This window comes from Poromitra crassiceps (genome assembly GCF_964638095.1).
Source record: "Poromitra crassiceps genome assembly, chromosome: 1".
In the NCBI taxonomy this organism is placed as follows: Eukaryota; Metazoa; Chordata; class Actinopteri; order Beryciformes; family Melamphaidae; genus Poromitra; species Poromitra crassiceps.
The window spans coordinates 120,830,148-120,857,106 of NC_139623.1; the positions used below are offsets into that span (position 1 = coordinate 120,830,148).

A 26,959-nucleotide genomic window follows, 5' to 3' on the forward strand; every position below is an offset into this window, starting at 1 on the left:
CAGGTTAAGTGTGAAGCATAAGTTGCTATGGAAATATATGTCGGTAAGAAGTTAACTTGCTTTGTAGTAGCCTACGGCTAAACCAGGTTTAAACCCAAACTTGTCAGGATCAACCTAAATCTTGCTTTGTAGTACAGGCCTCTGGTGAGTAGATTTATGTGTAACTAAAACCATTAAAATTGACAACCAGTCCGCAACTTTTTTTCCCCATGTATCTACCGGTCCTTGGCGCGAAAAAGGTTGGGAACCCCTGTGTTACATAACTGGACAGTCGTGTTATTCAGGTTACAGCTCAAAAAACATGTTTTAGTATCACTAACCAAATCTATATTGAAATTAATCGAATCGGGATTAATCGATTCGGAACCTTGTGAATCGGAATCGAATCGATTCTTGAAATTTGAACCAATACCCAGCACCATTATCAGATTATACTGACCATCTCCTTTTTAACATCCCCCTTTTTTGTCTAATGTGTCTCTGTTAGCCTTTTGGTTATTTTATTTATTGTCTGTACTGGTACTGTATACTGTTGTCATACTGTCTGTCAACTTTTGTTACTGTAACTTTCTGTCTGGATGCTGCTTGAACAGGTCGCACTTGAAAATGAGATCTAGGTCTCAAGGTGATTCACCTGTATAAATAAAGGTAAAAAAAAAATGTGGGAAACGTAGGTAAAAGTAGCAATAGCAGGGGAAATAGGCCTACCTGATTAGACTAAATGTAGAGTAGACTAAATGTTCTGCGTTCAAAAGTTTACTGAAGTAAAAGTCTACAACTCTCCCCAGATTGGCAGAAGGGGTGGAGCAACGGCCAGGACAACAGGGGGAATTGGCTATTACAATTGGGGAGTAAATGGAAGGGGGGGGGGGGTTTGAATTCCCAGGGGGAAAATGGCTATATTCTCTGCATATTAACTAGTGACAGCTGTCAGATTAGTAGATATGTAGTGGAATAAAAAAAAAAGCTGAAACACAGTTAAAACATGGCAAGACAGACAGGGGATAAGAACTAGTTCAGGAAGCAGTTGCAGGTGTCAGTGATAATGTCCATGATAGATAGATACAGTAGATGATCCTTGAAAGCTGACTTGGCGATGAAATTGTCCAGTTTTAGTGTTTTTTGTAAGCCATTCCCGTCTGTGGGCACAGCAGAATGGAATGCCGAATGACCGATTACAGAATGAGTTTTGGGGATTTTCAGCAGGATGAGGTTAGCAGAACGGGTGTTGTACGCAGCAGGTGCAATTTGCAACAAACTACACAGGTAGGGGGGTGACAGACCAAGGAGAGTTTTGTAAATTAGCATGAACCAGTGTATTTCGCGATGGGTGTGTAGGGATAGCCAGTTTACAGAGGAATATAAAGTGCAGTGGTGAGTTCTGAAAGGGGCATTTGTAGCGAAACGGATGGCAGAGTGATAGATAACATCTAACTTTTGCAGAGTAGTTTTGCAGGCAGATCGAAAAATGGTGTCACCATAGTCTAACATGGGAAGAACTGTCATTTTAACCAGGGTGAGTATAGCAGAGAGAGTGAAAGAGGAGCGCATTCAATAGAGAAAGCCAAATTTTGATTTGACCTTGGCTTGCAACTTGTTAATATGATGAGAAAATGACAGTGTTGTCCAGCCATATGCCCAGGTATTTATATTCAGAGACCTGCTCTAGGGTCGCTCCATTGAGGGTACTGATCTGAGGAGGTGACACGTGCACAGAGCCCTTTTTACTGAACCACATGACCTTGGTCTTAGAGGTGTTTAACATGAGGCGTAGGGAGGAGAAAACCTGTTGTAAGCTGTTGAAACTAGACTGGAGAAGCATGACTACAGCATCTGGGGTAGGGCCAGAGGCGTACAGAATGGTGTCGTCGGCATAAAGGTGAATGAGTGAGTGACCAACAGAGATAGCTATATCATGTATATACACAGAGAAGTATAAAGTCTCGCAAAATGGAAATAGTCAAGTAAAGTGCCAGTACGTCAAAATTGTAAGTGGGCTACAGCACTAAGGCCATGTTCAGACTAGGAGGCCAAATCTGATTTGTGAACTTTAATGACCTATTAATGATTCTATCCAGATTGGTTTTATGAGTCTGGATGCTCCAAGTCTGATTTGTGTCACTTTTCCCAAACCACATATTATGGAGGTCTGGACACACAGATCCGACTTGAACACTTGCCGAAATCAGATTTGTGGCAGTGCGGACACACTCCCAAATCAGATTTGGGAAACCAATGAAGATAATGATGATTAATGACTTTAGCAGCAAATCTGATTTGCCTGTAATGTGAACATGACCTTAGTAAACTTGATTACAGTACTTTCCACCACTGGTTATTATGTACTAGTGGACCCCTGGGAGTTAGACCCCCCACCTCCCCCTGGTCTGGAACACAGTGGTCTCCAAAGCCTCCCGAGACACACTCAAATTAATCATAAATCACTGATGATATCACTTATGAATTGATGATGTCACTCGATGATGTGATCATTCCTCGAGTGACATCACATCATTAGATAGTTAGTGCAATCATCAGTAGTTAATAAGGGCAATTAATCTGCCCTAATTACCGAATTAAAAAATCCATCGCCGTTAGGTCACCTGCAGGGGTGCTCACTCTTCCTGAAAGATTCAGCCCGATCGCACGTAAAATGGCATAGCTGTAGCCAAACACAATTCTGCTCGCACAAACACACACTTCACATTCTTATTATAGTATGTATATAGATGCATGTATGTACTGTATGTATGTATGGCTATCCTACCAAATGACCTATCACCCTTGCTAGGGGATTTTATGGCTTCATAACCAAAGGGATTTAACTTTGACACTGAAGCTTTGCAAAGAAAAGCGTTCCACCCAAATGGAATAAGCATGAGTGAATATTTGTTATTTTGGTTTGCGGTCACACGCACTTCAAGCGAGAGACACTGTGTGATGTGATGCCACCGGTGCCTTCCTGTCAGTCTGGCCTGTCGCGACCACAGCAGAAAAAAGCAGGGGATAGTTTAAGACTGACACACTGCTCTGGCGCATAAGCAATGTACTTGTTCTCTCACATTTCATATTTGATTATCTTCAAGTCATCTGACCTGGCTGCTGTCACAGTGTCTCAACGCCCGGCCAGCCAGAGAACACAAAGACGTCACACTGCTTAAAAATCCATGGAATCCTTTCACTTTCCTTTTCTCTCATCGTTATTTACTGTCTGAAAAAGTATTAACATTCTGGAGGAACAGCAGAAAGTGACCAGCCTCAACGACTGGCGCCCAATAGCCCTAACGCCCATAGCCAGCAAATGCTTCGAAAAGCTGGTTATATCACAGATCCGCCCCACACTCCCCCCGGACCACGACCCGCTACAATTCGCATACCGCCCCAACAGGAGCACAGCGGATGCAGTAGCACACGTGCTCCACACCGCCCTCTCCCACCTGGAGGGGAAGGACACCTATGTGAGAATGCTGTTCGTGGACTACAGCTCAGCATTCAACACCATAGTACCCTCCAGGCTGGTAAGCAAACTCAAGCATCTGAGACTAAGCACAGCGATGTGTGACTGGATCCTGGACTTTCTAACAGACCGCCGCCAGGTGGTAAAAGTGGGCAACCTCACCTCCTCCCCACTGACCATCAGCATAGGAGCGCCACAGGGGTGCGTCTCCAGCCCCTTCTGGTACGACCTCTACACCCACGACTGTGTGGTGACTCAAACTTCGAACACCATCGTGAAGTTCGCAGACGACACAGCGGTCGTGGGGTGGATCTCCAGGAGTGACGAGACAGCCTACAGAGAGGAGGTGGAGGCCCTAGAACAATGGTGCCAGGACAACCACCTCTCTCTGAACGTCTCCAAGACAAAGGTGGTCATTGTAGACTACAGAAGGGGGGGGGGGGGGGGGGGGGCGCACCCCCCCCCAATCACCATCAACGGCACAGTGGTGGAAAGGGTGGACAGCTTCAAGTACCTGGGAGTCAATATCCACCAGGACCTGACATGGGCCAACCACACCGCCACTGTTGTCAAAAAGGCCCAACAGCGACTACACGGACTCAGGCGCCTGAAGAAATTCGGGCTGAGGCCAAAAATCCTCAGGGACTTCTACAGAGGCACCATTGAAAGCCTGCTGACTGGCTGCTTCACCACCTGGTACGGGAACTGCACCACCATGGACCGCAGGGCGCTAAGAAGGGTGAGGCGCGCGGCCCAGCACGTAACAGGATGTGAGCTGCCAAAACTGCAAGATCTGTACAACCAGCGGTGCCTCAGGAGGTCCCTGAAGATCACCAAAGACACAAACCACCCCCACAACAGTCTGTTCTCCCTGCTACCCTCAGGGAGGAGATACAGGGTCCCCAGAGCACGCACAAATCGCTTGAGGTACAGTTTCTTCTCACAGGCACGAGACTCCTTAACATATACAAATAGTGTAGTAGCCGTACTGTACTGCACTGTAGATGCTACCATTATGTATGACTAATGTTCAATAGTATGTTTAATTAGGTATACGCTATTTGCACCTAACAGAATGTTATTATGTTTAATTATGTTTAAAGTATGTTCATGCCATTTGCACTATGGGCAGTGAACACGCCACTGTCTGTGGCGTGTCTTACTGCTTTATTGCTTGTTGCCTCTTGTTTTTTACTTATATATCTTTTATTTTTTACACTATGTTGTAACGGAGCCTACAGCACAAGAATTTCCCACGTGATACTTGTACTACGGAGTGACAATAAAAATCTTGAATCTTGAATCTTGAATCTTGAGAGAAGATGGTACAGTGAGAATGACAGAAGCCGGACATTTCATTGGCATCTCCAAAAACCTTGATCCTTCATCACATTCATGTGAGGAGGAAATGTTCTGGCATGACAAGTCGGCGCGCTGATTGCCAGCAGAGCCACAGGAACTGCCACAGTGCAAGGAATGTGTGGAAAAATTCACACTTATCATATTAAAGGCAAAAATGTTATTTATATAGCACATTTCATACACAAGGCAAATACAATGTGCTTCACATACAAGCGCAAACCTCTAAGCCCACAGCCTCACTCCCCTACTCTCTACCACCTACCCATCTGTTGGGGCCATGTATTTGACTATAGTAACACTCTCTAACAGAGAGAGTGAGTAGGCTCTTTCACACCGGCCTTGAAAGCTGAAAAATGCACGGAAAATAGGATTCGCGCCTCCGATGTGAAAGTCGTGAATGCGCTTTGGTGGACAATTGTTTTACGCCTTTTGTCCCGCGACGGTAGGTAGTAACAGCGCTGGGTTACCTGGCAACCCGCTTCCATTTGAAAGCGTCGTCGCAGCGAGCCGGAAAAGGTGCGAATGGTCAGCTCATTCATAAAAAAATTACAGGGGAAATCACCTCGTGTATCAAGAAAGTGCACGAGTGAAAGTAAAAAAAGTAGCCTATACAATCATGACTGCAGGGACGCCAGGAGGAATGCTCCGTGCGGTTAGGCTTTATGCTCAAACGATGTTGACATTAGTAGGTAAAGTTAACGGATATAATAATAAGCTTCAGAGGGCTATAGCTGTCTGTGGCGAGTTGGTCTGAGGATATTCCCTCTCGAAATCAGCTCTGTGCATTCCCTTACAAAAACTACTAACCTTAAGTAGTCATGTGCATTTATAGCCTATACTATTCCCCCGACGAACGTTATGCAGACTGCAGCTGTTTGATATGCGGGCGGTCGTGTATCGTTCCAATTTTAGTATAGCCTACTCAATTGGAACGATACAGAGAAGACTGGCGTGCGGTCGTGTATCGTTCCAATTTTAGTAGGACACCATATTGATCTGCCCGCCCACCATGCGAGTGCACCTATCCTCCCTGCTCAGCGGACTAGGAGAAGGAGGGAAGTCTTGATGTTGAATGAATTCGTTCATCATACAGTAGCCTAGGCTACACTAACCTATGAAAATATTCATTTGGGCTAGGAGGAGCAGGAAATCCCTCCGCTCGCCTTTCAATCCGGGAGCAGGGGATTTCACCTGAAAGTACACCACAGCACGGGAATGTGGCCGTGCTGCTTGGCTCTGTGTGAAAGCAATTTCTGTGGCGAGGGTGCAAGCTTTGCGGGACTCCTAAACTGCAATTTTTGCGCGATCTGTGTGTGAAAGAGCCTAGTGAAACTCTCGACCCCCACTCTCCACATTCCACCAGTTGGTCAACTGAGTGACACCCATCATAAACGACAGGGGGGCAAGCCAACTTCTTTGTTATCCAAGGGAAACAAGAGAACCAAGCCAACTTCTCTGTGATCAAAGCAGCGAAATAAGATAAGCCAATACTTGAATATGAGTGGCTTATCTACAACAAAGACACGCCCCACCACACTGTACCCAGGGAAAAGTCATCCAGACCTCAGTTCTAAGTAGCTACTCGCTGCGACAGGACATCTGTATCAGAGAGAGAGGGACACAGCCCCACTCCTCTGGACGCAGAGCTAGCATTAGCCACCAACAGGCTATGCTAACCAGCCACCAAGCTAATCCGAATTAGCCAACCCGGAGCTACACCAACTGACAATCCGGGACCACAACGCCGCCATCCCCCTTGCCGACTGATCCACTCTGCTTGGCCAGCAGAGCCGACGCTGGCTGTGGACCGCACCTCTCCTCTTCACCTCCCCCTCGTCGCCGAAGACCGGTCTCGGCCACGGACTCTGACGTCTCAACTTACCCCGAGTGAGACAGCCGCACTGAACTGTACGCGCGTACAAGTTTCTCAAAGTAAGACAGGCTCATTTAAGTTTGGGCGGACAGGTTGTTTAGCATTAGAAGTGAATTAATACTGTGAAGTGATTTAATACTGTGAAGTGATTTGATACCTGAAATTGTCTGTGATTGTAACTGTGCTACAGTGCTTGCATATGTATTTACTGAACCAGAGTGCCTATGAATGCTAGCTAAAGATCTCCACCAATCCGCTGAACGGATCTAGGTTGTAGGCCGGGTTGAATTTATTCCATCAGTTAAACGTTGGCTAATCCATAGCCGTGGTGGAATAAGTGCATCACGGTCTCCATTAACTGCGCTAGTTCTCACTCACGGGCCCACGCGTTAAGCACGAGCACGTGATACGCTACCCCATACACACACCTCTACACAGGCCAGCTAGCCGCCATGTTATGCTAGGCGAAAGCGAACGCGTCTGCCATTTTGTGACGAGATGGCGAGCCAGCCCTATTCATATGCACACACACACACACACACACACACACACACCCAGCGCTCTGGCGCCATCTAGTATCCATCCGGTGACCCTACCTACACTCATATGCAGAAGTTACATTCCAATGATTTTGGAATGTAACTTAATTATCGAAGAAACTCGTTGATTGTAATGCCAATATCCCTTTTATTTTACATATAATAAATAGTGTCAACTTTTAATTGAATTCAACTGTTTCAGTGTGATTTTGGTATAATTGTGGTGAATCACTGTTTAAGGATTTAAAGGACTGCATGCTTCAGAAAGAGACTAACTGTGATTAAATGCAAGCTGGGCCTGCCAATGAGCAGGTGGTGCCCCTAGGTTAACCCTTATTAAGGATTAAATATTTTATCATTAATAATTGTATGAAATATTAATAATTTGCTGATTATTAATATTTTATTTTACAGTTTAATTTAATCCAAATAACGAGCACTACACATCCCTCCAATCCGGGTTAAGGGCCTTGCTCAAGGGCACCTCAGTGGTGGTAATGAGGGAGGGGCAAGCGCTGCTTTTCACTTTCCCCACCCAGATTTATCCTGCCGGTCCCGGGGATTGAAGCGACGACCTTCCGGTCACATGCTCGCTTCTCTAACCATTGGGCCACCACTGCCCTAATCCTACCCACCCCTCCAATCTCGTCTCTCTAGCACTTCCTATCCCCATGGCCATTTTCCCACTACACTCACTAAACGTCCATAACATTTCAAGTGCAGTCCTAGTGACATATGATGGGGTGCAAGGGGGTTGGATCATGTCAGTGGGGGGAAGGGTGGGGGTGGGGGGGCTTTCGGGCCTTGAAGAGGCAGATGGCATTTGGGAAGAGGCTGTCCTTGTGATGAGAATTTCTGGTTCTGCCAGACCTCAGTCTCCTGAGTTTATGACCTGGGTGGGAGGCATCAGCCATGATCTTCCGATTGTCCTGAAGGGATGTCAGGCTGATTCCGATTACCTTTTCAGCACAGCGGATGATACACTGCAGTCTGGAGATGTCATTGAGGGCAGCAGCAGCATACCAGACGGCGATAGAGGAAGTGAGGATGGACTCGACGGGAGAGGTGTAGAAGAGCACCATCGTTACTTTTGGCACTTTGAACTTCCTCAGCCACCGCAGGAAATCCATCCTCTGTTGTGCTTTCTTGGTGAGAGCTTTGATGTTCAGCTCCCATTTCAGGTCCCGGCTGCTGTGTGTGTGTGTGTGTGTGTGTGTGTATAAAGGGGGGGGGGGTTGGGTGCTGGGTTGGGGGGGTCACAGGGGAATTCAGCCTAATGGCCTGTGGAAAAACGCTCTTGCAGAACCTGGCCGATCTGCTCCAAATGCTTTGATATCTTTTTCCAGAGGGCATCAGGCTGAACAGTCCATGGAAGGGGTGGGTGGAGTCCTTGGCAAAGTTCATGGCTCTGGTCAGGCAGCGTTTGTGAGCTGTGTCATGGATGGATGGGAGAGAGGCCCCAATGATCCTCTCGGTCGACCTCACCACCCTCTGCAGGGACTTCAGGTCCATGAAGTTGCAGTTTCCATACCAGAGGGAAACACAGCTGGTTAACACACTCTCAATGGTGCCCCTGTAGAAGGAGGGGAGAGGGGAGTTGAGCTTTCTTCATCCGCCGCAGGAAGTGCAGGCGCTGATTCACCCTTTTGGCCAGGGACGAGGTGTTTGTTGTGTGACCAGGACAGGTCCTCTGTAATGTGCACCCCCAGGAATTTGGTGCTTTTGACCACCTCCACTGTGGAGCCGTTGATGTATAGTGGATGATGATTGTGCTGGGTTTTTTTCTGAAGTCAACGATGATCTCCTTTTTTTGACATTCAGCAGCAGCTTGTTGGTGTTGCACCAGCCCACTAGTTGTTTCACCTCCTCCCTGTAATCCACTTCCTTGTCATCCTTCATGAGACCGACCGCTGTTGTATCATCCACGCACTTTATGATGTGGTTTGTGCTGAACGTGGCACAACAGTCGTGGGTCAGCAGGGTGAACAGTATGTTGCTCAGGACGCAGCCCTGGGGGGAGCCGGTGCTCAGTGAGATGGTGTTGGAGGAGTTGTTTCCGGCCCGCACCATAGATATTATATTACTATGGATGGCTCACCGCAGGCTCTAACAAATGGTAGCAGCAGGTCTCCTGAATGGGCGTGGTCAACCATTGACTCAAACCTGCCGAAAGTCTCCTAAGTGGGCGTGTCCATGGAAATGGACACTCCCAATCTGCGCATGCGTCGATGTTGTGTTTGCCCGCCAGAAGCTCCGTTGCACTTTAACATTTTATCCAGTTTTAAGCTATAATCGTGCGTGTACCTTTTAGCTATTTTTTGTGTACTATCAGAGTTTCACACCCGGCTTAACGTTTTTGTGATCGAACACCTGGATCGCATTATTCTGGACCTAAACAATCCTCCGCCTGGAGCTGCATCAGTGACTCAGCCCAGCTAGCTTCGGAAGCTAAGCTAACCCGTAGCTGGATCAGAGAGCTCAGCCCTTCACGGGCATATTCACATTAGTTGGAATTTGCTTTTGTTTGCCGTGTGTGGGGAACTCTCTGTTACAGAGCCCCAACCGGCCGGACTCTACTAATCATCAAACAACAACCTGAGCTAAAGCTAGACTAAGCTAAGCTAGGCGAGTAGCCTAGAGGGCTAGCAGCACCTGGATACTCCCACTGGCCTGGTGGTTTGCCTGTAACCTAGATAGGCTAGTGGTGAGATTTATTCTATCTCTCTGTGTACAATCATGCCATACGATCCATCATCATGTATTAACTGTAGTCTTACCGTGATTGAACTGGTCAAAGATGTCTCCCGGTTGCAAGTGGAAATCACAGTGAAGAATCGGTCCATCAGGAATCTCACATCCACACTGCAGTCATTTAATTTAATCTCAACAAACGATGTTGACAGTCTGGGCATCGGGGATGACACCACTGTTCCGTGGCTTAGAGAATCCCTCCACACCAGCAATGTTTCTCATGGGGAGGATCTGTGGCGTAGGCTTGGTACCAAACCCAAGCAGCCAGTCTGCTCGACCCCCTCCACTGCAGCTGCTGCCGCTGCCTGGGTCCCAGCTAGCCGTTGCCGTGATCGACCCCGAGGATTTCCTAGCCTCCAGCCCCCCTCATGGTCTCTTGAGCTTGATAATAGATTCAAACTCCTGGAGGATGAGATCGAAAACCCGCCTGATCCCCTGTACTCCTCAGTACTTCCTCCGCTGAACGTGCCTCCCAGCCCGGGGGCGCCATTCAACATACGGAGCAGCGCCCAGTTTCCACCGCTGTCCGGGCTTTCGTCTCCGTCGTCTCCTCCGATGTCGTCTGCAGTGCCTGCTCGCCCTGCTTGGTCCCTGTCCGGCAGCGCCCAGCTTCCACCGCTGTCCGGGTCTTCGCCTCCCTCGTCTCCTCCGATGTACGCCGACTCGCCTGCAGTACCTGCTCGTCCTGCTTGGTCCCTGTCCGGCAGCGCCCAGCTTCCACCGCTGTCCGGGTCTTCGCCTCCTTCGTCTCCTCCGATGTACGCTGGTTCGTCTGCAGTACCTGCTCGTCCTGCTCGGTCCCGATGCGGCACCCGACTCCGGCTGCTGAAGGAGGCCGCCTCCAATCGCCCTGAGCAGACCAACAGGAGTATCCCAGCTCGCCCCCTCTCTTCTCCCGCTGTGGGTTCTGGTGCTGGTCCTCTCGCTCCGCCCGGCCCTGGTCCCCCTGGTCTTACGGGGACGTCACCGAACCCGCCTTGCTCGAGTGAAGTGGCCGCTATCGTTGGTTTGATCACTAATGTCGTGCATTTTACACCGGCCCTGGGGGGAGCTCGTGTCCCCCCCCTCTCACAGCCACTTCCTCCGCTATTACAAGTAATATCTCCTTCAATGTCCGCACCCCCTCCATCCACTCTTATTATTGGCGATTCAATTGTAAGGGGTTTTAAAAAGAAGTCTGTGGCCACGTTCTGTTTTCCAGGGGCCAAGGTAACAGATATCACGTCAGAAATCCCCAGCATCCTGGCTGACCACGCACTAGTCCAAGACGTTGTCATTCATGTCGGCTGCAACGACATCCCAAAAAGGGCATCCGAAAAGCTTAGAAGGGATTACACAGCTCTCCTGGACTTTCTCTCGGTCCACAACAAACGTGTGTTTGTTTCTGGCCCGCTCCCCCCTCGTAATCGCGGGGTGGAACGATTTAGCCGCACATTGGGTTTTCACACCTGGCTCGAATCAACTTGTGCAACTCGCAACATAGTTTTTATCGATAATTTTAACCTTTTCTGGAATCGCCCTGCTTTCTTCCGGCCTGATGGCATTCACCCCAATGCCTTGGGCTCACGCATTTTAACTGATAATTTGTTTTATAAGATCCACACCAGCCGAACATGACTAGCCACCTCCATGCGTCCACTTCCGGTCACTCCTGTCCCACACCTTAGAAACTCCCTCTCCACCAAGGATCACGTTAGTTCCCCCCCCCCGCTATCGTCAACTCCAGTCGCCTCCCCCACTGCATTGCAGACAACAACTTTGTCAGTCAGTCAGACACCCGATCATCGAACAGTAAGAAACATTCCCCTCATTCACATCTCCCGGGTGCGCCTCCGACGCCGCACTTCACATTCTGGCATTAACCAGATCATCAACAGCGCAGCGGAGAGGGTATCCCCAACTACCCCAGCGATCCGCTCGGCAGGGCCACCAAGAGGGTCAGCGTCGCCGCAGCGGGAGGCAAACGGCCTCCCACCTTCGCCTTCCACCACCAGCTCGGCTGCGGCGCTACCCCTGGCTACCAACAGCGCAGCGGAGATGATCCATCAAACGGGCCTAGGGCCTGCATCCCAGAGGTCCATAGCAGCGGCCCATCGAACTGGGCTGCCTTTTTCCTCAAAGCTAGCTAAGTATAGAAACCCTGTAATCAAAAGACATCGATCCTTAAAAATATTTCGTACACTAAATCAAGCTAGGACAATTTGGGACCCTGTATGTAAAAAGGGGGGGTTGTTTGGGGGGCATCTAAATGCCCGTAGCATGCTACCTAAACGGGAGCAATTAGAACACCTGCTATGTAACTCTAACATTGATTTTCTGGGGATATCTGAAACTTGGCTAACTAGCTCCTCACCAGAAGCTGCTATCTCACTACCTGGATATACTAGTTTTAGAAGGGATAGGGGGGGTCAGGGGAAGGGTGGGGGGGTAATTTTATATGTTAGGGAACATCTGAAATGCAACCAGATAATATGGCCCAATGATTTTAGTCTAGAATGTGTTGGTGTAAATATCTCTCTGTCCGATGAAATGTCGCTGGTGATTGTCTGCATCTATCGCAAGCCTTCGGCTAAAATTGATTTTTATGATCATCTCAAGACGCTCCTTAATTCATGTGACCACAAAAAAGAAATTATTTTGATTGGAGACTGGAATATAAATTGGGACGTGAAAAAAGATAGAAAAAGCCTGAAATCAATTATGGATTATTTTAATTTTACTCAGTTAATTGACCAACCCACTAGAATCACTCATCGATCTCAATCAAAAATTGACTTAATTTTCTCGAACAAACCTAGAAGTGTTACTAAAATACACAACCTGTTAACAGGAATCTCGGACCATAATGCGATTTTTTTTTCCAGAAAACTTAATAAATCCCGCTTCCAAAACCCATTCTCTAGTACTTCTGATAACCGTACAAACACTTTGACTGTCCCTAAAAACGAAGAACAAAATCTGGCAAGAGCTCTAAAAGATATTGAGTGGGATAATCTCACCACGTGTGATGATGCAGACATCAGTAGCGATATGTTTCACTCTAGGTTGAAGGATGTAATCCTCAGTTTCTCCAGACGAGGGAGCCACAGGAGGAGGAAATCCACCTCCCTCCCCTGGCTCAACTCGTCGTGTTTGAAACTGATGAAAGTCAGGGACTTGTTGCTTAAAAAGTCAATTACAACTGGGCTAGGTACTGACCGACAATTGTTTGTTTCAGCTCGAAATAAGGTGATTGCTGAATTAAGGAAGGCTAAAGCCAACTTTTTTATCACTGTTATGGAAAGTGCAAGGGGGAACAGCAAAAAAATCTGGCAAAATATTAATAAACTGACAGGTAAACAACTGAAACAGGACACTAAAGCTATGGAATTAAAGGTCGACAACCGGCTGGTGAGCAACCCTGTCACCTTGGCAGAAAAACTCAACACCTTCTTTATAAAATCTATTGATGACATCTCGAAACAGTTTAGCGTATCCACATGCCCTGTAAATATGGTGAATAACCCTACAGTCAATGGAGTACCAATTTTCACCATCCAGGAAATTTCTGTACCTGAGGTCATTGATATAATTAGTGCTCTGAACAGCTCTAAGGCTAAAGATGTTTATGGTCTTAACACCAGCTTCTTGAAGTTAAATAAAGAGACATTAGCGCCACCTATTATGCACTTAGTTAATTTATCCATCAAGCACTCAACCGTCCCAAAGGCATGGAAACTGGCCTCAGTTACCCCAATCTACAAAGCTGGTGATAAATCTGACATGAACAACTTTAGACCCATCAGTATTTTACCAATAATCTCTAAAATCATTGAAAAATGGGTTGCTAAACAACTTATAGAATTTCTTGAGACGAGCCAGACCCCCTTGCACCCCATGCAGTTTGGTTTTCGTCCACATCACTCAACTGACTCTGCTTTGGTCCTGCTCTTGGAGAAAATAAAAGGCTCCTTGGACAGGGATGGTTGTGTGGGAGCTGTGTTCCTCGACCTTAAGAGGGCGTTTGACACCGTCAACCACAGTGTGCTCCTCTCTAAATTGTCCAGCTTCAATTTTTCTGTTGCGGCCATTAAATGGGTTGAATCATATCTGTCTCACCGGGAGCAGTGCACTGTGGTTGGCGGTGTCAGCTCCCCTTACCTGAGCTGTCCAGTAGGGGTCCCCCAAGGGTCAATTTTGGGGCCAATTTTCTTTTCTTTGTACATTAATGATCTTCCTGATTACTGTTTTAATGTAGATGTCCAGCTTTATGCTGACGACACAGTTATCTTCACAAGGGCTAAAAACCCAGGGGAGGCGGCACGTGTCTTATCTTCAGCTCTCTCTCATATCCAGGCATGGCTAACTAAATCTTGTCTCATGCTGAATGCAAAAAAAACAGTTTGCATGTTCTTTTCTAAAAGAAACATTGCACCTGCGCGCTCCAATGTCTTCTTGGGGTCAGAGGAATTATCTGTGGTTAACGAGTTTAAATACTTAGGCGTGATGTTGGATTCCAACCTAACGTTCAGCAACCACATCAAAATGATCTCCAAAAAAATTAAATTCCACTTGTATAACTTCAGACAAATAAGGAACTGTCTGTCCACAGACGCTGCGTTTTTATTTTTACACTCGATGATCCTCTCGCATCTGAACTATTGTATAAATAGCTGGTCGTTGACAGGAGTAACTACTCTCAAACCAGCCGAATTACTTTATAAAAAAGCCCTGAAAATACTAGATAAAAAACCCTTTTCTCATCACCACTGTCATGTCATACGTAAATATGACATGCTAAGTTTTGAGAACTTTAGAAATTTCACCTCTGCCTGTTTAATATACAAAGTTCTACATGGACTGGCGCCGCCTCCTCTAGCTGACTTCATCAAATATCATTCGACCGCCAACTCGACCCGTGTCACTCGGGCCATTACGAACAAGGTCTGTGAGGTCCCCTTCAGAAAAACTTGCTTTAGCCAGAGGACCTTATCCTACATGGGAAGCACCCTCTGGAATAATCTACCTCTCTTTATTAGAGAATGCCCTAGTCTCGCCACCTTTAAAGGCCAATTGAAATTGTGGCTCAGATCAAACCAACAATGTGATCATTTTTAACATATTGTCTGTCATGTTTTACTGCATGCTCTGTGTGTTTTACTCACCTTATGTTTTACTAACCTGCTATACTATTCATTTTTTGTACTATTAATTTCTTTTTTTTCTTTTCAAGATTACATCAACCTGCCATGGGACTACAGGTGGAAACTAGCCCTTGGGCTAAAACCTGGCATATTTACTGTACGGCTGTACTGTCCATTAATGTGCAATGTCCCATCTTCTAAATAAATGAATGAATGAAAAAAAAAAAAAAAAAACCATGGGCAAAACCCACGTGACAAAATAACAGGAAGTGAGTTGAAGTTGAGCCGTCTTGCTTGAATCCCATCGTCTTTGCCCGCACTGACTGTGGTCTATGGGAGAAAGTCCAGGAGCCAGTTACAGAGGGGGCTGTTCAGGCCCAGTGTGCCCTGTTTGCTTCGAGGCTTGGAACGGGTCTAATGTGGTGGGAGGGGGGGGTAGTCTAGATATCATATGCTCCCTGACGAGCCTCTCAAAGCACTTCATCGTGATCATGGGAGTGAGTGCCACAGGGCGCTATTCATTGAGACATGAGATTGTCTAGCCTCTTGAAGGCCTGGATCATTGGCTGTTTGGACTCCTTCCTTGTCTCTGAGCCTCAGCTTTAATGTGCTTCATGTTGCGTTTATGATTAGCATTCATTACCAACATGCTAACTGCTGACTAAATCATGTGACGAGAGCCAGTGGCACTGGAAGTCTGTTTAGGTAGGGGGTGCTGTAAGGAAGGGACTCTTCCTTTGATGTTTTTTGGACTTTCATCCATATTTAGAAGAATATTTAATTTTAAATTAACATTAGGATTATACTGTTGTGATGTCATTATTCAGTATCTTCTCCTTTTCTCACTCACTTTCATGTAAGCACCTGCTCTCCCTTTAGTCGTTTTACACTACAACAGACAGCAACACAGGCTTAAACACTGAACTTATTATTATTATTATGGAAAACCAGATTATGATGAAAATCAAACACTTTTGAAGAGAGAGCGTATGAAATAAGATTAGAGCTGGGAAGCACAAACTGCCAAATCCAACAATTTCAAAAATCCCATCTCTTGCCACCAGGGGGTGCTGCAGCACCCTCAGCACCCACCTTCCAGCTCCCTTGACGAGAGCAGGGGGAGCAGAGGTTCAAATGCACACAACTGTAGAAACAACCTCGTTTCGCCATTTAGGGTTAGTGGTTAAACATCTTCTGGCATTTTGTTTAACCTTTGCTTATTAGGCGCTCTCATTGAAAAATAATTTGTTTAGGACTTTAGATTCAAAAAGTAACCCATCCAATATAAAAGTAGTATAGCAGAGATCTCACTCTAGTTAAACTAAACAACTAGATTAGACTTTTCACTTGCACACACACAGACACACACACACACACACACACACTAATCACCCGATTTGGAAATAATCACCCCATTCAATCAGCGTGTTATCACTCCATTCATATCAGGCTGTAGGGCCCTATTTACCTGCTAGCAGGTGCAGAAGGCTGTTATCAGCGATTAGCGATCAGCCATACATTTAACCTGTAAATCATATTTTAACACTTTCTGTTATTTAATCCTAAACCTAACCTTAACCAAGTTGTTTTATTTTCCCAAAGATAAAGCCTTCCGCACCTACTAGCAAGCCAGTAGGTCCCTACTGGCCGATAGGAATGGGGCTGATGACATGCCTACTGATTGAATGGGTGATTATTTCCAAATCGAATCGGGAGACAGGAACACTAATGCTGATGTGTTTCAGCCTGTGCAGTGAATAGCCTAAACTCTGCCGAGTACTAGCCTATTATTTTTGGATAATGCTAATTTTTCCTCTAAAGTTCAGTGTTCTTGGTTAAGCACTCCAATCAAGTCTGTTTTAGATGCCCACCTCCACTCTTAATTCATTTAGAACATTGTTATGCGACCTGAGTTAGTTTCTCCTCCACAGTGTGGACTACAGAGAACACTGAGTTAGTTTCTCCTCCACAGTGTGGACTACAGAGGACACTGAGTTAGTTTCTCCTCCACAGTGTGGACTACAGAGAACACTGAGTTAGTTTCTCCTCCACAGTGTGGACTACAGAGGACACTGAGTTAGTTTCTCCTCCACAGTGTGGACTACAGAGAACACTGAGTTAGTTTCTCCTCCACAGTGTGGACTACAGAGAACACTGAGTTAGTTTCTCCTCCACAGTGTGGACTACAGAGAACACTGAGTTAGTTTCTCCTCCACAGTGTGGACTACAGAGAACACTGAGAGTTAGTTTCTCCTCCACAGTGTGGACTACAGAGAACACTGAGTTAGTTTCTCCTCCACAGTGTGGACTACAGAGAACACTGAGTTAGTTTCTCCTCCACAGTGTGGACTACAGAGGACACTGAGTTAGTTTCTCCTCCACAGTGTGGACTACAGAGAACACTGAGTTAGTTTCTCCTCCACAGTGTGGACTACAGAGGACACTGAGTTAGTTTCTCCTCCACAGTGTGGACTACAGAGGACACTGAGTTAGTTTCTCCTCCACAGTGTGGACTACAGAGAACACTGAGAGTTAGTTTCTCCTCCACAGTGTGGACTACAGAGGACACTGAGTTAGTTTCTCCTCCACAGTGTGGACTACAGAGAACACTGAGAGTTAGTTTCTCCTCCACAGTGTGGACTACAGAGAACACTGAGTTAGTTTCTCCTCCACAGTGTGGACTACAGAGAACACTGAGTTAGTTTCTCCTCCACAGTGTGGACTACAGAGAACACTGAGAGTTAGTTTCTCCTCCACAGTGTGGACTACAGAGAACACTGAGTTAGTTTCTCCTCCACAGTGTGGACTACAGAGGACACTGAGTTAGTTTCTCCTCCACAGTGTGGACTACAGAGAACACTGAGTTAGTTTCTCCTCCACAGTGTGGACTACAGAGGACACTGAGTTAGTTTCTCCTCCACAGTGTGGACTACAGAGAACACTGAGAGTTAGTTTCTCCTCCACAGTGTGGACTACAGAGAACACTGAGTTAGTTTCTCCTCCACAGTGTGGACTACAGAGGACACTGAGTTAGTTTCTCCTCCACAGTGTGGACTACAGAGAACACTGAGTTAGTTTCTCCTCCACAGTGTGGACTACAGAGAACACTGAGTTAGTTTCTCCTCCACAGTGTGGACTACAGAGGACACTGAGTTAGTTTCTCCTCCACAGTGTGGACTACAGAGAACACTGAGTTAGTTTCTCCTCCACAGTGTGGACTACAGAGAACACACTGGACGCTGTCTTGCCCTCAGTGTCACATGAGGTAGCCCTGTCCAGGGCTCATTTCTGTGATGACAACTTGTTAGATGAGACACGTGTGTGGACCAAAGCCTGTTTGATCTCATTGTACAATAATATGACCAACCTTGAGAAAGAGTCTCAAGGTCATTGGTCTCTCTCTCTCTCTCTCACTCACTCACTCACTCACTCGCTCACTCGCTCGCTCGCTCGCTCACACACACACACACACACACACACACACACACACACACACACACACACACACACACACACACACACACACACACACACACACACACACACACTTAGCACGTTGGTGGGAACTCTAAAGCAGCTGGGTGTTATTTCTAATCTGGTTGATGAAAACTTCCACCAAGCATTTCACCTCACAGTGAAATCAAAACAGTCCCTACCAGACAAACCATCTGGAGCTAAGCTGTTTTCTTTTCTGTCCACTTTGGTTCCTGTTTTACTTCTAGGTTCTACATATTTAAGGTGACCTTCCTATGTTTGAGCATCACCTTCAAATTAATAGCAATATGAACCAGGTGTTATGTGGCAAAATACCATAAACTGTAGGCTATACAAATAAATGATATGGGTTAACTTAAAATCCTGGGAATGCTATGTCAGTCATAGCCTATACTATCTGAAATATTATTTACTTTTTGGAGGAAAGTAACACCCACACCAAAAAGAAACGACCGGATCGTCACCAAGGCCTCCAAAATCATCGGCCGTGACCTCCCCCCAATCAGCTCACTATTCACAACATGCACCTCCAACCGGACAGCCAAAATCATCAGAGACCCCTCCCATCCTGCTCACCACCTCTACCAACAACTCCTTCCATCTGGAAGACGCTACAGGGCCATATCCACCAAAACCACCCGGTTTAAAAACAGCTTCTTCCCAACAGCAATCAGAACTCTAAACTCCCCCTGCTAGCCCCCCCCCCCCCCCCCCCCCCAATCTGGACTTTTACTTTCTCTGCTGCTGTATGTTTCTCTGTGCGTGCTGTAATGTTTATGGTGTTGTGTCTGTTTGTCTACTTCTTGCACTGAAGCTGAGCTACCATGCTGTAGGCTACCTAACAATTACCACCAACATTGTTGTGTGGCATTAATAAAGTATCTTGTATCTTGAAAACAGTAGATCGGTCCCAAACAGAAACTCGGAGAGTGAGCATTTCTTTAAATAGGCTAACTCTCCTCACCTGGCCCCACTTAAAGTTCAGACTCATGCTGATATTAGTTATTACATAATCTAATGAACAGGGGTGGTTCCCGCTGAGCTCCAGACTCAGCAGTCCATCACGGAAAGCCTCTCTCCTGCTGCTGACACGCTCCTGTCTCCTTTGTGCTAAGTCATCACCCCAGGGTGTCACTGCTGCTCACAGGCCCAGACACGTAGGCTACTACTAGCCTACTTAAAGAAACACACAATCTTTTAGCCTACTTTGAGTAAAAGTGTTCCCGCCCACCACGGTTTTGAGCGGAAAGCGCAGGTGTTGATATCGAATGTCTTAAGTGGTGCTGAAAGGACAGCTCTGGCCCGAGCTCTGATTGGCTAGATCGCTTCACAAACAGTTACCCGATGAACTCACACCTGACCGCTTACAGTTAATTTGAACATTAATGTGACAACGGAAAATCACTCATACAGGTAGGCTACATGTAGGCTACTTTTCCTACAACCACGTTACAGCTAAGGCTATATCATGATAATGCTATCTAATATATCTGCATTTGTCCCTAATGCAAAGTGTGTGTGTGTGTGTGTGTGTGTGTGTGTGTGTGTGTGTGTGTGTGTGTGTGTGTGCGCGTGTGTGTGTGTGTGTGTGTGTGTGTGTGTGTGTGTGTGTGTGCGTATGCGTGTACGTGTACGTGTGTTTTGTACGTAGCTAATCAATAATTCTCAAACTCCCACATAGTCCCCAATCTATTCCGCATGGGTGTGAATAAATGAGGATGGGTGAGAGAGAAACACATGGTTCTGAAACGCTATAGCCTATCTATCTATCTATCTATCTATCTATCTATCTATCTATCTATCTATCTATCTATCTATCTATCTATCTATCTATCTATCTGCTCTGCCTGTCAAGGGACCTGGACGGGCTGGCTGGGGCATCACACTATAGTGCCACCTCTGCTTTAACTCAGCCTCTCAGCACGCACACACACACACACACACACACACACACACACACGGCACTCCAGCGCTGCTTCCTCGGTCAGTCAGCGGGTCTGTCTCTCGGGTCGGGCATGGCAGCAGAGCGCAGGGGGAAGTGGGACCGGGAGGATGAGTTGCCGGTGTACTTAGCCCGGCCCGGCACGGCCGACCAGGTGGCCCGGCAGAAACACGGCGGCTTGTTCTGCAGCGTGGAGGGTGCGTACGAGAGCAAGACCATAGACTTTGATGCCCTGAGCGTCGGCCAGAGGGGCTCCCGCACCCCGAGGACCGCCAAGCGGGACACCCCCGTCCAGACTGACGGCTGCTTCCCGGCTGTGGAGAGTCATCAGGGGAGACACTCACCGCGCGTTGAGATCAAAACCCCCGGTGGGAAGGAAGTCCTGCAGAACCTGGGAGATGACAAGGTAAGGAAACAATTACTTTTTGCCTGACTGGCTGCATCATACAAATTACAGGAGTGGTTTCAACGTTGTGCGTCACTGTCGTGGCTGTTATTTTCACTGTTGCATTGGTTTTACCTTTTCATCTCATCTTTTTTAAATCGTGGGTTTCCCTCTTATTTTGGACTTATTTTACTGTGACATGTAGGCTATTTGTTTGTTAAAATAGTAGCCTACGTTATAAACTTTGATTTAGAAAAGAGTTGTAGCCTACAAATACAGTTTATTAGCCTATACTATTTTTTGTGCAGTGAAAAGCTCCATGAGTTCATCCTGTCTGACAAAACACAAGTCTGAAACTGCTAATTAGCACTGTAGCCTAATTGTTGACACATGCTGTTGTCAAATAGTGGGGGAGCCTATGTCTAAATAAATGTCAAAGTCTGTCCATTCATCCTCATAATGAAAGCTTACATCATGTAAACGTATCCACTTTAACAGCTGGGTTTATGCCAGCATATGGATGCACTGCTGAATAATGGAAGAGACTGCTAGATTGTGTCGTGTGTAGGATCTGTCATGTGTCACAGACTAAAACACATGCTGTGGAGGGATATAGGCTACAGTAGCCTACAAGTTTGCTAATTGATTACTGAGGAATATAGAACGTGTTTTATACAGTTAAAATATAGCTGTGGTAATTTAACCACATTGTGGTACCTTAATGTCCAGTCATGGAAGCACACAGAGCATGAAATATCTTTGTCATTGACCAGCATTAAAGGTCCTATACGTAAGTTCTAACTATTACTGACACTGGTGGCCATTAGAGTAACTGCAGGACGCGTGGGCACCATACTCGCACGCGCACAAGCATCTGCCTGGCAACAGCAGACTGTTGGTTGCTTTGTAACGGTCAGATCAGCCTCGAGATGCCCAGGAAGGATTCTGGATGAATTATCGGACGTTATTGTGGCATGTTTGGCCGTGTTTTGGCTTACATTGGCTGCGGGGGAAATGAATAGGATATTCACGTTACCGTGAGCCAGGAACTACCCTGCTACCCCTATATGTACGGTACCGTCTAATGCCTGGAGTTGACCAAACGGAACAATCAAACAATGTTTCATAAGCATAACAGTAACGTTAGGGATATTTACGACTGTTACATTCATTACCCACACAAGACGGTAACGTTATTAGTGGGGCTGGTGGTAATTTATATAAATGTAAATCAATATTAGTTAGCCGCGATTAGCATCAAGCTAACGTTATACTAATGTGCAGTCCCACTGCAGCTACAGTAACTGCAGTCAGAGCCTTCTCCCCCGGTACCGTCTAATAGTTGACCAAACTGAACAGTCAGGCATATTTACGACTGTTACATTCATTATCAACACAAGGCGGTAAGGTTATTAGTGGGGCTGGTGGTCATTTCTATAAATATAGCTAAAACTATTAGTTAGCCACGTATAGCATCAAGCTAATGTTATAATAGGCAGTCTCACCACCGCAGCTAACTGCAGTCAAACAATAATGTTCCATGACCATAAGCATAACAGTAACGTTAGGCATAGTTGCGACTGTTTCATTATTTCACACAAGACGGTAATGTTAGGGGAGTTTCTGACCAGGTGGTAAATCCATTAGCAAGCAGCTAACGTTATCTGGTCAAAACCACATTACAGTAGCTACAAGCAGCAAGGTCCCTCCATGAACCGAAAACACAGTCCCGACTCTAGTTTCGCCCCGATGTCGGTCACATTGCTGCTGTCTGGCCAGACGGGCTTCATTAGATAAATATTTATTTATTTTGTGTGGACTTTTTTCTGGATTCTGTGTTGTTGTTGTTTGCTTTTGCTGGCAGCTAGCGACGAATGTAACATTATCCACTTCCTGTTAGCCGTCTTCTTCGTTGGTATTTCCGCCGGAGCCATGAGGAGGCAGGCTCGTGAATGCGCAGAACGTCACATTCGCCCAATTTGCCGGGAAAGTATAACCCGTGACAAGCATGAAAATCCTGCAATATCTTTGCAATGGGTAAACGCAGAGAGACGCGGCTGGGCTTATTTTTTATGTTAAGGAACGACACATTCACTCATTGGTAAATAGAAAACACTTTGTGAACGTTTATTTTCTGGCCAAACTTACGGATAGGACCTTTAAGATTTCATCAGCCAATGTAATTTCTTAGCAAGTTAGAATAGGAAGAAAATCATTGAACTCAAACAGGCTCCCTGCCAAACTGGCAGAGATGACAGACTTACCATTCACAGCCAGCTTTTGGGTTGTGGCTATAGTGTCAAACCCTGGAAGAATATTGCAGAGATCCAGCCAGAGAAACAAGACAATAAGTCAGAGGGAAGACTAAAGCAAACCAACTAGAAAGCTTATATTATTTTGCGCAGGCTAAAGCTGCGTTCACACCGACCTATTAAAGTTTTTCGCTGGCATCGAGTTTACATACAAAGTCAATGCAAACGAGCGATATTCGCCCGGGAGAAAAATCGCTGGGCGTCCGAGCGACAGAGACAGAGCGATAGGGAGAAAATACGCTCGTCGCCCCAGATGAAATATTCCAACTCGAGCGAAATTACGCTGGCATCAGTCGCTCGCTGTTCAACGCTGATTGGCTGCCGTGTGAGAGCGAGTCAAGGATCACACTGGCTTGGAACAAACCGCTGGTTTATTGTGTGGCAACAAACCGCATTGACAGGCTGACAGCTGACATGAAGTGAAGTCTGTACTACCGGTATGGAGCTCGCATTAGGAGCACGCTGATAGGCTTAGCTTGTAAACATCTACGGTGGCTCGTAGTGGACAAATATCATGACATTGCGTAACGTTATAGCCCCCACATGTCCGTCAATTCGTGTGCCTGTTGATGAGCGATTTAAACAGAGTGACAGAGCGATTCCAAAGGGTTGAATCAAGCGACAGAGCGAAAAATAAATATCTCGGTGTGAACACAGCTTTAGACTGTCCCTCAATTCCCCCTGCTGTCCCGGTCGATGCTCCACCCCCTCTGCCGATCTGGGGAGAGTTGTAGACTAGCACATGCTTCCTCCGATACATGTGCAGTCACCAGCCGCTTCTTTTCACCTGACAGCGAGGCTTTTAACCGGCAGGACATAGCGCGTGGGATGATCATCAATCATGCTATTCCCCTCAGTTCCCCTCCACCTGAACAGTTGGCCTGACCACAGGAGACATAGTGCAGCGACCCGGACTCATAGCCCACCAGCCTAACACCCGCAGACACGGCCAATTGTGTCTGTAGGAACGTCTGACCAAGCCGGAAGTACCGCTGCCGGGAGTTGAACCCCCGGTCTCATGGTGATAGGCGAGCGCTTTTACTGTACCTCGACACTACCCAGGCTACTCTTTTATTAGTCTTTTATTAGTCTGGAGCACCTGCTGGTGAATCACAGCTGCTGGACAAAATGTTTTACTGACTAAAACTATTACTGTATTACTGTTTCTCTCACACCCTATGTGTGTTAGTGTGTGTATGTGCACATGCACATAGGCTACTGTAACTGTATGACAGCAACTTTAACTCCCATGCTCATGGAGTACAGCAGGAATGAGCCCGGAAGACCTGCTGGACGTTAGCATGTAAAAGTCAATGGGATTTTTGTATGGGAGTTTCGGTTAAATGCATGAAACAAGGTCTGCGGTTAATGAAAGTATATGAAACAGTGACGTTTGTGTTCGGCAAGATAATCTTCACAAGTGAAGACCACGTTTATGATTTTCAAAGCATCAGAAAACGCTTCAAACTTCATAAAAGTGGTCCTCATTCGTGAAGATTATCCTGCTGAACACAAACTGCGCTGTTTCATGAACTTTTGTTAACCACAGACCTTATTTCATGCATTTCACCAAAATTCCCATACACAAATCCCATTGACTTTTACACGCAAGTAAATGGATTTCAAGAGGAGAAGGAAAGAGTTAAGCGTTACATACAGTGAGTCATAACAAACCAGATGTCATTTGATGATCTAATACAATATGTAGTACATTACAATTAAATATAATCAAATACAAATGGAGTGTGTGTGTGTGTGTGTGTGTGTGTGTGTGTGTGTGTGTGTGTGTGTGTGTTGCTCGGAGGCATAACACTGTCTTCAGTCTTACCTCAGCTCTGGCCTGGGATCAGCAGCTGCTGTGCTTCAAATCCTAGTGGGTCATGTTTATTGTAGTTTCCTTAGAATGCCAGAAAGGTGATGTTGTTTACTTCATCCATTCAGATACCAAACAGACTACATAGTGCTGGATATTTAGTATAGTAGTTGAGTTCATTTTATTCTTGCACTCCCCCCCGCCCCCCCGCCCCTCCCCCCCAACAGCAGTGGTTGCTGTTCTCAGGCGGGCTGTCCCAGCCTGGAAGCTTGTGATCAGCTGACTGTTCCGCAGCACCCTGTTGGTGCATTTGGCTGTGTCTTGTGGGAGCATGTCATGTAGTGGGTGTTGTGCGTGTGTGTCATGCCTTCACCAGTTGTATCGCTGCATCTTCTCTCCTGCTCTGTATATGCGACGAAGGGACAAAATAGCGATTAACGCGCTATATATATATATATATATATATATATATATATATATATATATATATATATATATATATATATATATTTAATGTTCTCATCAGGGTGTCAGACTGAACACGAAGCTAAACTCCACTCAAAATGAAGAAAAGAGTCGTCATAGAAAGGTAGAAACTTGAAGAAAGGTTTACTGGTGACTCCTTCACAATGACATGGAGTGAAAACTGCAGGATAATAAAAGAATACATTTCGTCTTCTTGGAATTAAGAAGCAGATGGAGGCTGTGAAATGACTGCTCAATATTGGTGAGACTGAGTTGAAGGGTGGATGCCGCAGAGTGGAGAGAAGGGCCCGTTGAATACAGGATGGTGTCGTCGGCATACAGGTGGATCAGTGAATTTCCAGCAGCCTTGGCTACATCATTGATGTAGATGGAGAAAAGCAAAGGGCCCAAGATGGAGCCTTGAGGCACCCCTTTAGAGATGGTAAGAGGGTCGGACAAGATGCTTTCTGACTTCACCTGCTGAGCATGGTTAGCAAGGTAACTGGCAAACCATTTGCATGATTTTGGTGAGAGGCCAATGCTGGAGAGCCTCTGTAAGAGGATGGAATGGTTCACTGAGTCGAAAGCTTTAGCTAAATCAATAAAGGCAGCGATGCAGACCTGCTTGGAGTCCAGGGAAGTGATGTCATCCAGGACTTTCAGGGTAGCTGTGATGCACCCGTGCCCCGGCCGGAACCCGGACTGCAAGTTGGTCAGGATGTTGTTTGAGGCCATGAAGTGGCTGAGCTGATTATGAACCAGCCTCTCCAAGACCTTGGCCAAGCAGGGCAAGATGGAGATAGGCCTATAGCAGTTGGGGTCAGAGCCAGAGCCACCTTTAAAGAGCGGGAAGACCAGTGCAGATTTCCAGTCAGTAGGAAAGAGAGACAGCTCAAGAGACAAGTTAAAAAGCCGCGTGATGGGGACGGCAATGATATGAGCAGCAGCTTTTAAAAACATGGGCTCGAGACCATCAGAGCCAGCTGACTTGTTTGAGTCCAGCTTGGTGAGCTCCTCTAAAACCTCTGAGGTCAAGATGGGTTTGAAGGAGAAGGCACCAGAGCTGGCACCAGAGCTGGGAGGAGAAAGAGGAGACTGCAACGAAACAGCAGAGGGGGGCATGGCCATGAAGACATGGGCCGAGTTAACAAAATTATGATTGAAGAGCGAGGCCATGCGAGACTTATCAGTGACAACAGTGTCACCAAATGTCATCGCATTGGGAAGATGAGGAGAAGAGAGCTTGTTCTCCATAGATTTGACCGTCTTCCAAAACTTCTTGGCATCAGAGCCACAGGTTGAAAGTTTGTCCAAGAAGTGGCTGATTTTGGCTTTCCTGACAGCCTGAGTTGATTTATTTCTACACTGCCTAAAGGCAAGCCAGTCGACAGGAGACTGGGAGGAACGAGCTTTCCGCCATAAGGTGTTCTTTTGACGGATTA

At 46.4% G+C, this 26,959-nt stretch overlaps 1 protein-coding gene across 2 annotated transcripts in view; it reads left to right on the top strand.

Moving 5' to 3' along the window:
* Positions 1 to 20,615: 20,615 nt before the first annotated feature.
* The window catches only part of dpysl3 (dihydropyrimidinase like 3), a gene marked incomplete at its 5' end in the record, with an annotated part of 181,146 nt that continues 174,802 nt past the window's right edge, over positions 20,616 to 26,959 (top strand). For both annotated transcript variants that reach the window (XM_083638675.1, XM_083638676.1), the window contains one exon: positions 20,616 to 20,948. In XM_083638675.1, coding sequence (XP_083494801.1) covers positions 20,616 to 20,948 — 333 coding nt within the window. The remainder of the gene's footprint in view (positions 20,949 to 26,959) is intronic.